This window comes from Leguminivora glycinivorella, chromosome 11 (genome assembly GCF_023078275.1).
Source record: "Leguminivora glycinivorella isolate SPB_JAAS2020 chromosome 11, LegGlyc_1.1, whole genome shotgun sequence".
Taxonomy (NCBI): domain Eukaryota; kingdom Metazoa; phylum Arthropoda; class Insecta; order Lepidoptera; family Tortricidae; genus Leguminivora; species Leguminivora glycinivorella.
Window position 1 is genome coordinate 11,796,639 of NC_062981.1, and position 11,539 is coordinate 11,808,177.

Here is an 11,539-nt window from a genome sequence, read left to right on the forward strand (position 1 = left end):
ATGACAGAAGGGGTTGGTTTAGATGACGTTGATGATGTAGGCTCAACAGCTAGGCGACTTTTCTTAACAGATACTTCTTCTTCTGTCTCTAAAACTGTAGCCGACCTTTTCAATCCACCTCCTATTTGAGAAGATCTAAAACAACGAAAACATATACATTTATAAATACTCTGATGCGAGATATAATTAAAAATATTTAAATGTTACTTCATTTATACTAACTCAAATCTTTTCGACACTGCTGACAATAGGCTTGCATCATTAAAACACCGTCAATTACATCTTCAGATACAGTTTTCTTCTTGGAATCGTTGATATAATGACCACTACATGGTGTAAAGTATGGTTTAATATCAAAATCTTCCACTAATGTAGAAGGTAACTTATTTTCTGTGTACCAGAGCCTTATACTGTTATGGAAACATTTTAAAATAAATTCTTTACTTAATTGTGCAATCTTGTCACGAGGTAAAGTGGGACCAATATGATAGTAAGTAAAAACCATTTTGGAAATGAACGTCACAAATAAGTATTACAATTATTGAAGCACGGTGGTAAAACACTGAATGATAACAATCTCAGATACCCCGTTTATATATGTGGGCTCTCCCACCTCACCATCAACGTAACAATAAGATCAAGTATCGCCTCGTTAAAAAACTATCCTATTGTTCAGCAGGTAATAGAATAATCGCTACAAGTAGAAACAAGATCCGGTCATAACAAGTTAAAACTCAACATGAAGCAGGTATTCGTTAAATGGTTTGAACATGCAGGAACATGAATATTTTAAGTGGAAATAACTTACGTCTCTCCGTGACATTGGCTCACAAGTCGGGCGGCTTCATATAACTCTTCATCTAGTTCGATTACTTCACAGAGTCTTATAAGTTCCGCATCATAAACATCACAGTTCAGAGAATCCATTGTCAAACGAAGCCGCCTCCCCACATTGAGTTTCTGCGTTAAGTAATTCAATAAAGAGTATACATTTTATAAAACAAAGAGGGTTATTACATATTAACAAATGTAGTGGACCGACTTAACACTTTTCGTCATTTTTAATGTGAAACAATGCAAAAGAATATCTTACAAGGAAATTTACTTAAATCATAAAAAGGAAAGATAAGAAATGTGAAACACTTTAACACTATCCTACTGCTATCGTTAAAAATTATATTTATCACTGTTTCTTATTATCTATAAAATATTTTACACATGTGTCCTTAGAAGCTAATTGTTTTGTAATATTATATACAATATTTCGCGTATTTTGTAATTCCAAGTCGTCTTCCAACGCAAAATACTTCAGTCTGACGTCCGCGTGCTTCCAGTGTTCCGTGGATGGGATGTTTTTGATTGTTTGCATATCATATATCTCTATTTTAATTAAGTGAGATGAATACGCCCCATCATCTTGTCCAGATGATAAATTAGCCACGCCTTCTGGCGAACTTTTGCTTACATTCGAAGACCGTTTCAAGGTTTTACACTGCTTTTTAGGTCGTTCAAAGAAGCTGTCAATATTATTTCCAGGACGTTTCTTTGCGAGGGCTTGCTTAACTTTGAAACCAGCTGTACCTTCCTCATCGGTTGAATCACCCTGATTTTCCGGGTAGTAATAGTTCTTGAAAGTATTTTCAGAGAACTGAAACAATGAAAGACAATATTTTAAACACTATTAACAATTCTATTAATTAAATACAAAGAACACTAGACGAAACAATATTATAAAAAGGCAATATGGGTTACAGTAATTTAAAAAGAAAAACATACTCACGTCCATTGTTGGATCTGTCTATAAACACTTCACTTTTGAACGCACACTCCACTTCTCTATATACCACACTAGATACAAGGAGCTCTGGTACAGAAGGCTGCCTCTACAGGAATACTTATTCAGCCTCGACTCTCTTTGGCTTTTATACTCGTAATATGGTAGAGAGCAGGGGAACGTACCATAAATCTTGTTTCAACCAGTTCATCTTATACCTGAACGCAAACAATAAACTTTTTGTCATTTTACAATACAATAAACATCTATAATAAAGCAACTAAGTTGTTACAATAATAAATTCAAGTCACAAGAATTACCGGTGCGTTAGTCTAAAACATGTTTACACCAGTTAATGCTCTTTGTTAAATATGAATAGAAAGTATCATGCCTTGACATGTTCGTCGAAGGATCTCTTTACCCAAAACCCGAATTATTCAAATAAGCGGAAACAATAAATATATATTATCTTTAAAAATGCACAAAAGACATTTTTATTCACATAGAATTAGCCTTAAACATGTTTTAACCGGTTCTCAGTTTCTCACGTCGTAACAAGTTTATTGAAAGTATGCATTCTCTTAAACAATACACAAGTCATAAAAAATAATAATAGACATAGGTAAGTAAATTATTCAAAGAAGGTACAATAAATAAAGCAATTAAGCAAAAACGCAACTTCACAAAATTACCGAGGTTTATTCAGATACAAAACATTGAAATATATGTAAAAAAAAAAAAGTTTGATAAGATGGGAAATTAACTTTTATTAAGACGTAATCAAAAATTGACTTATTAATCATATGTACAAATTTGGTAATACAACAAAGAGATGTATGATAGAAATAGGTATAAGATATCATAAATATTCGAGAAAAAGAAAGATACGCTAGATAGGATCGTTAAGTTTAGGTATTTGGATAAACTTAAATGTAACTCAGAAGTTCTTAAGTTAAAACGTAATTATAATACATTTCATAAATACCTACATTTATAGAAATAAAAGTAAAAGTAGGTGAAACTCAGTTAGGTTTCATAAAGGTAAGTCTAGACTACTTAGGTTAACTAAGAGTAGGTTTTAATTAAATTTGGTTAGGTTACGAATGGAAAAGTTAGGTATTTTAATTAGGTTAGGTTAGGTTAGAATCGCAATCCATATGATTACAAAGTTATACTAAAAATTAATTATAAAATACCTATCAGTATGAGACACAAGGAAAAGGTGTGCATGACACTGCCAGGTAGCTGGGTAGGGTAACAATGGTCTAGCGCCGAGTCCAGATCGAACAATAGAAAGGGTCGGTAATCCTTTTGTGACCGTCGTGCACAAGGTGTATTGTGTAAAGAACGTATTCTGTAAATACTAGAAGGAGGCTTCTGAGAGCGTCGAGACCCAGCGCAATGAATCTAAATGGGGGGCTATTAGTTTTTTTTTTTTTTTTTTTTTTTTTTTTTTTTTTTTTTTAGGTTTAGCAAGACCATGGATGGGCGGTGGTGGGGTCCTGGGAGCAGGCCCCAGACCCGGGCTGGTAACGGGGGTACCCTACTACTGCGGAATATTAGTTTTAGCGGAATCTTTAAAATTAGTTTTAGCGGAATATTTGTTCAAGTATAGGTCATGGGCCCAAACTACTGCAAACCAAAGAGCATTGAATCACTACGCTTGGTTCTATTCTTTTATAAATATCGTATAGTTATAGTACATTACGATACAAGTGCGTAAAAAAGGAAGTTCGCAAGGAGTGGCGATAAATTACGGCGACATGAGTTGTGTGAGCGCGTTTGAATATTACATATAAACTCATTTCTGCTTCATTTGTTCAAAATATCGATTATTCGCAAAAATGACTTAAGTTCCTACTAAAAAGGAGGCGCTTAAGCCCTTCTTGTAGTGTACGGAACCCTTACAACGCGAGTAGAACTCGCACTTGGCCGGTTTTTTTTAACGGTAGCAACTCTGAAACTAGGCGAAATCCAGAAAACTTTACATCTTATCAAAATGTGACCAGGAACACACTGTTAAAATTATTTGGTTTATTTCCTCATGTTACACCGTGTATTTTAAGCAGTCGCCAATTTGCCAACTAAGTAGGCAATTTAAGAAGAATTTTCTCACTGTACTTCCTAAAAAAAAAACTCATCTGACACATAAAATGTCATTGTCTTGTCACTTGAATGACATTGACATATTAAAGGCACAGTTTTGGTTTAACTTTCTATCTTACATTTTAAACTCCCGTTTTTTCTATTTTATATTAGACTTATCAGATGCCGTTTTATAAGGAGATAGTCATAAATACGTTTAAACTTCTCTAATCCTACAATGAAACACTCTATAGTAAGGAAATGGAGCCAAATACAAAGAAGTTTACTTTGTAAAATTAGTTAAAAAAAAAAAAAAACGTCTCTGTGGGACTTGCCTTGTGTCTTCGTCAGGAAGCTACAATTTTATTTCTAGCCTTTTAATTTTGTCTTCGTGAAAGATATCTTGATGTTTCGTAGTAGTATTGTAGAATATTATGCAGATAGCCAGGACAGATGTGGCTACTGCAAAAGTCCCAATACGAATTTCACCCACGGTGAGTAATGGTGTGTCATGTTTATGAAATTTGCATTTGTAAACTAATTCCGTGCAATACTTTTAAAAACAAGATTGGTATCGTAGGTATGTGGGCACATTCCATGACTGTGGGTGACTATCAAGATCTCATCGATAGGGGCTGGCGGAGATGTGGAAAATATTGTTACAAACCGACAATGGAAGTTACTTGCTGCCCTATGTACACTATAAGGTAAACACTGCTTTAAATACTCTGGTCGACTGAAGGAATGTTCCAGATATCACTGCATATTTTATTTCACAGGTGCAGAGCATTAGAATTTAAAGCTACAAAGTCTCAGAAGAAAGTATTGAAGCGTTTTAATAAATATTTTAGGACAAGATGCAAATGAGAAATCTGAGATGGCTGGAGATGGCAATCGGAAGATGTCTACTTGCAGCAGTGAGGCTGATATAGCAGAGGGGGTGGAGCAATTCCTGGAGAGTACAAATGTGCCACAGAATATTAATATTAGCAACATTGTGAAGGCAGATGAAGAAGAGGCTTTTGAAGACCCTAAAGAGCAGTGTAAAGGTATGAAATTTAAGATTGTAAATATTAGTTAGTCACAGAATTTCACTTAGCTAGTAAAGTTTTTAATGTCTTAGTCTCTCAGTTTAGTTTTTTCCCGCCTCCTTCAAACCATCACCACCAGAGGCCTTAATGACTTTTTATTTAGAATATGGCATTTGTTTTAGTCCATTCTAATCTTGAAAAAAAAACTGATGAAATATGTGAATTCCAATTTTAGTCATTAGAATCCAATTCCAAGTCATCCAATCTCAGTTTTTTGGTTGGAATGTATAACACTTAATAATAATAAATTCCAGTGAGACTATTACTATATTTTTTGTTTGAAATGTTTCAGATGAACCCAAAGTAGAATTAGAATCTACTTCAAGCCAGTAAGCAAACCATTAGATAAGAGTAAGCCTAAAGAAGTGAAAAAAGGTAAGAAATTTAATTACATCTTCACATCATTGCTCATATTAAAACATTCACTTTCTTGGGCATTTTCATAATTTAGAACTCCCCAATTAGCATAAGTTGTTAACAAAAATTAGCTTCCTGTCAGTTTTGTGACGACAATTAAGCATAAAAATCTGTCCAAAAATTTACTTTTTTCACATTCTGAATATAGATTATCGCTTAAAGTTTATGTAATTAACACAAATACAATATTTTTATAGAAATTTCATGCTTGATTATTGTCACAAAAGTGACAGTGAGTTAATTTTTATTAACAACTTACGCTAATGGGGGGCCCTAAATTCTGAAAATGCCCCCTTACATGTTAAAACTAACATGAGTAAAAGAAAGAGTATATAACTGGCTTAAATCTAATTAGGCCCTGGGACCCTTGAGGTATTGAGCCCTAAGGATAATATGTTGTTGGATTTGTAATATTATTAGCCAACAGAATGTGGTTGGCAAAGCCACTAACCTCTTCATTTCGAGTAACATCAAACATTAATGGTCTGTTTTTTTAATAGGTGAGGGCTACAACCCAGCTAAAGCTCCCAGTAAAAAAGCAAAGCAAATTAGATTGGAGAGGAAAATGGAAAAACTTAAGGAAAAAGGAATTGATATCAGTTCTTTGTCTAACACAAACAAAAATAAGGAAAAAGAAGTAGAGGATTTTATAAATGAATTACCCGATGATGTCAAACATAAACTAGAGGTATGAAAATAAATTTTGTTTTTAAAATTAATATAGTGATGCACTGATTGAGGTGATCGAGAAATATCCAAATAGGTCTATCCTTCTAAAATTAGAACCACTTATATTAATATACAAAGTTTTCGTATCTTTATTTTGGACCTTATAACTAAATTGGAATGAATTTCATTTGTTTTAACCCTTATGGCACTGCTATCCCAAAAAGGACCACACTAAAACACCATCTTTTACTTTTATTTTATATAGAATTATTAGGAAATTATTACATACATACATATACGATGGCAATGAGGCTCAGATTCATCAATCATTATTTTTATTCTTGCCCATGAATGGATTGAGGAAAGAGATGGTATCAGGAAAATCTAATAATATTTATTTATATTTTCAGATAAAATTAGTGAGAACTGCACCTCCAAGCCCGGAATGGGAGGCAACCATGAAAGAAACTTGTGAAGTTTATGCCAAGTATCAGACGGTCATACATAATGATAAGCCTGAAAAGTGTACACCAACTAAGTTCCTCAGCTTTTTAGTGCAGAGCCCATTGCTGGTAATAATTCAAAGTTTCTTAGTAAAAAAATAATAAGGGGCATGGTTGTTGTACTATGCATGTGGAGTTAGTTTTAAATTACATTTTAGTATCATAATCATAATATAACATTTATTTCTAAGAATATGGTAGGTACAATTGAGATGTTAACAGGTTGTATTGTAAGATTCAGCATATTCTGCCAACAGTGGCGTAGAAATATATAAAATGGCATTCAAGTTTATAACTAAAATTGAAATACAGTCGTACATATTATAAAATTACAACACGTACAAATAAAATCATATCAAATATCATACAGTATTAAGTCCACATTAAATCATTCGTAATTAAAAATTAAAAATAATAATGATACAGAATTAATTTATGTCAAAATTAGAAGAGTCAGAATTCATTATTGTTTAAGTATGTACCTAAGGGCAAACTCTTACAATGTTTCAGAAAGTATTGGGAATTGTAAATTTAGCCCTATACAGTCTATAAAGAAGAAACGATGTCGTCGGTGGCAGAATAGCAAAAGCACTTTATTCCATATTCAAATGAAATACATAGACAACTATTACACTGCGAGTATCAAAAGAGTTTATCAACAAAAGAGTTTCCATAACTATATAGAGGGCGCTATTATTCAGTTATAAAAACACAATACCCCCACTATCACTAATAATAGTAAAACAAATTAAACATTAACCATACCTAAGGCTTTTATAAAATTATAATGCTTCTTTGCACATAAACTTTTTGTAAGCAAATCAGCGGGCATATCAGCTGTGGGCAAATAATGCAATTTAACTAAATTATCAGAAACACACTCTCTAATGAAGTGGTAGCGGACGTCGATGTGCTTTGACCTTTTATGAAACACAGGATTTGACGACAGCTTAAGTGCGCTCTGATTGTCATTAAACAGGTTCAAAGTATACATTTTATTGGTAATTTCGAACTGCAGGTTTCTTAAGTACACTGCCTCTTTACAAGCTTCCGAAATACTCATGTACTCTGCCTGGCAAGTTGATAAGGCCACTGTCCTTTGCTTTTTACATTCCCATGATATAACAGAATACACAATACAGTCTGACCAAAAAGAGTAGAAATTAAAAAGTGGCAACATTGTAGTGTCACAGTATAATAAAGAATACTATCGTACAGTATGGCCACTCCCGCTCCCCGCTGAAAGTGCCCACCCCCTCTCGGTTACCTCACAGTTACCGCCTGTCAAAAACGCGAACAGTCGACCTCACTGTCATATTTCACTCATACAAGCATAGTACGCGTTCACCTACACGAGCTTCAGACTGTGCTAGGAACGCGCCTCTTTCATAAATTTGATCGCCAGTGTCCGAGGTGTGGTAGTGTCATCCCTTTCAAATCAATACCTATGTGTGAGAAAACTGGACGACACTACGATGTTGCCACTTTTTAATTTCTACTCTTTTTTTTGGTCAGACTGTACCTACTGCGTACAAAGCTATTTATCCACGGTATTATATTTCACTATAATGAAAGCTATTGCAATAAAAATTTCGACAAATAGTTAATTTATGTGATAAAGGCTCATGATTGCCTGCTTCTCCAAGTATCTACCGGATTGTAGAAATTATTTTCTTGGTAATGTGTAATTTTTCTGGCCTTGCAGTACAAAACCTTATTTAATTTGGGACTAGGTAAATTGACCTTTAATCTTATTATTTCAGGAAGAGCATAGTGACTCTGCCCCGCCTTGTGGTTACGGCTCCTTCCACCAACAATACTGGCTGGACGGAAAACTCATAGCCGTGGGTGTCATAGACATACTGCCCAAGTGTGTCTCATCGGTTTACTTCTTCTATGACCCAGCTTACACTCATCTTACATTGGGCACTTATGGAGCTTTGAGGTAAAAATGAGATATTTTAGAGTCATGTAAGTTGAGAAATGTATGGGGTTGGGGACTCTTCTCTATTCGAAAATACCCTATTTATTGTGTAATTTTTTTTATTTTATGGTAACAATGGAGGGTTAACCCGAGGGTTAACCAACCATTTTATATGGAATTTGACAGATATCCCACTAACCCTGTGTTAAGTGTTTGGTGCATGTGGGTCTAAGTATACCTACATACTTACAATTTGCACACAAAGAAACATCTAGTTTATAGCCTATGCTATAGGGCCTATAGGTTCGAAATATTACCTAAAAAAGTAACGTGGATTTGAATCCTAAGCTTTTGGAGCCCTAAATTTTGCCAGCACTGACACAGCTCTTGGCAGTAAATTTTTCAATATAGTGGATACTGATGTATGGCGATTAACTTTGTTACGTTAAATTTGTCGAAATGGCTTTAACGATTAACGAAGTTAACTTTTTTAGTAACGGAAAAGGGGATATAAATATAAAGGATGTTATCAGAACACGATCGACAACGATTGATTAGTGTGTGCCTAGCCTAGTAGAATCTATCGATTGACGAATCTAGAAATAATAGAAAAACAGAGGTGTGAAAAATAAGTCATATTTATAATTTATTCAGAGCCGGCATAGGTCAACTTACATTGGCCACTTACGCGTCAGTAGAGGGACAGTCATACTTCTGTCCCTTTTCATCTGGCGCGACTGCCCGCCGTCCTTGAAACGGCCAATCACAGCGCGCTTAACACATTCCCCGCCCGCTCCTCGCACCCCAAACACTGGCGACTCGTATCGCGCACAAAATATACAAGATTTCTACTCTATAGGAGGTTCTCTGTGTGTGAAAGAAAATAATTGAACTATGTATGGATTGGTCTAAATAATTGTAGTTGTACCTTTTGTATTTTCTAGGGAGATAGCCTTCACCAGGCAACTGCAGTCAGTCAGTCCCGCGCTAAAGTATTACTACATGGGCTACTACATCCACTCCTGCAAGAAGATGCGGTACAAGGGCAACTTCTATCCCTCCGACCTCGCCTGCCCTGAGACTTACAAATGGTTCCCTTTAAAGGACTGTATCCCTAAGCTCGAAGCCACGCCATACTCTAGACTAGACCCGGACATTGACAGTGTAGATCATAACTACCCTAAAGATGACGATATGAATTATGTACCGGTGCTGGCCAAAGGTGTTGTAATGCCATATAAAACTTATAAGAGGAAAAGTAAGAAAGGTAACTTTGAAGAGATGTTGCAGCAGTATTCGCAGTTAGTTGGAGCTGTTTGTGCCAAGCGGATGATATTAGTAAGTCAATGAGAGTATACTGTAGAAAATGTTCTTTCTAGTTTAATTCCCACCTTCAATGTAAATCTGTTTGTTCTTTGTACTTAAATAGTGTTTTGTGATGAATAATACATTTAGTGTTATATGCTTTCGTCATTTAGGTAATTGCAAAGTTGGTTTACAGGTTGATTCACGAAGTTGGCGTGAATGGAATGAACGAAGCTTATAGTGTGTGAGTGACACCTGCTAACTGTCAAGAGCCACCATATTATTGGCTAATTTGTCCCACACATAGATATTTTCATTCATTCAATCATTCATGCCAACTCTTATGAATTGACCAGTACTTCTCAATGTTTTCATACAAGTTACAGGAGTCTGTATCAACCCCCTTACTAGTAGTTTATCATCAGAATAAGATCCATAGTTGCTCAACAAATTTACAAATATTTCATGAACATAATTTTTCTCAATAAGTAGCTATTCTCAATAATAATATTCGTCCAATTATTGATATATTGATTTGATTATGCCTAACTAGTCATAGTTAATAATCCGTAAGTTTAATTATAGTTTTCTGATTATAATTTTGTTTAATGTACTACAAAGCAGACCATTACGCACAGCTAATACCATAGATAAGTGGTCTTTAAAAATATTTCTTCTAGCAAGTTTTAAGGTTAGAAGACAATTAATTCAACCAAATTATTTGTGATGTTTTCGAATAATTGATAAAGTGACGCATTTTTTAAACTGTGTGCATCACAGCAACATTATAACGGGGGCGCGGGACCGTGGGACAAGTGCACACAGCACATCACACATTACCTAACTAATAGTTAGGGGTAGAGGGGGAGTCCCATTTCATTTTTGACGGCAGGGAGCTTAAAAACAGGTAACCCCCACCTAGGCACATAGCGCTAATTAATAACAAAAACGCTACGCTATTGAAAACGCCACAGTACATACCTACCTATCTTAATCAAATAAGGGGCCCGTTTCTCAAAACTGAAAGTTACAAGTTACAAGCGGAAGTCTCTTTCCAACTTGTCATATTAGACATTGTAAATTGTAACTTGTAGCTTCGAGAAATGGGCCCCAGGGGTACAAGCCTTGTATTACAAGTGTGTTTCCATGACAACCCATACGATTTGACAGTTCACGCACTTGTAATACAAGGCTTGTACCTTTCGAGAAACGAGCCCCAGGTTGTTGAGGTCGTACATATACCTACGTAGTTGGAGACCCTAATGATATGAACTACCTATTTGATTGTTTAGTCTAATATTATGATATAAAAAATGAAATTTTATTTTTTATAAAACAAACGAACCTATTGTATCCTTATGGAATTGTTCAGTGTCTATGATTTAAAGATGTACATTTTTGAAAAGTACGATATTATTTATAAAGATGGAAATTTATTTCTTAATTGTTCTAAACAATAAACACATGAAACTTATTTATTTATTTATTTCTCCAATATAAGGTATTGAGGATTGATATGAACATACCTACAGGGCTTTGAACTTGAACGGTTGCTGTCACTAATATATTATTTATTTTTAAAAAAAAAACCATCTGATTATGCCTAGAACAGTGATTGCAGTTGTAAAAGAGGAAAAAGGAAAAAATGTATTATCCTAACTGGTGCGGTAGCCAAATGGCATTTCTGCGACGCGAAACGAAAACGAAACGCCGCGAAAGGTAGTCTGGCTCTGTCGCGCCAAATACGTAAGAGCAATATAGATAGATATCT

General features: G+C 34.8%; 1 protein-coding gene across 1 annotated transcript; it reads left to right on the forward strand.

Moving 5' to 3' along the window:
- Positions 1-4,157: 4,157 nt before the first annotated feature.
- LOC125231341 (arginyl-tRNA--protein transferase 1) lies at positions 4,158-10,859 on the forward strand. The gene is given in 9 exon segments (XM_048136787.1): positions 4,158-4,353; positions 4,440-4,566; positions 4,639-4,701; positions 4,703-4,908; positions 5,245-5,325; positions 5,868-6,055; positions 6,447-6,608; positions 8,303-8,484; positions 9,408-10,859. Coding segments are annotated over 9 exon segments (1,503 nt in total). The 5' UTR covers positions 4,158-4,265; the 3' UTR covers positions 9,814-10,859.
- The last annotated feature ends 680 nt before the right edge of the window (positions 10,860-11,539 follow it).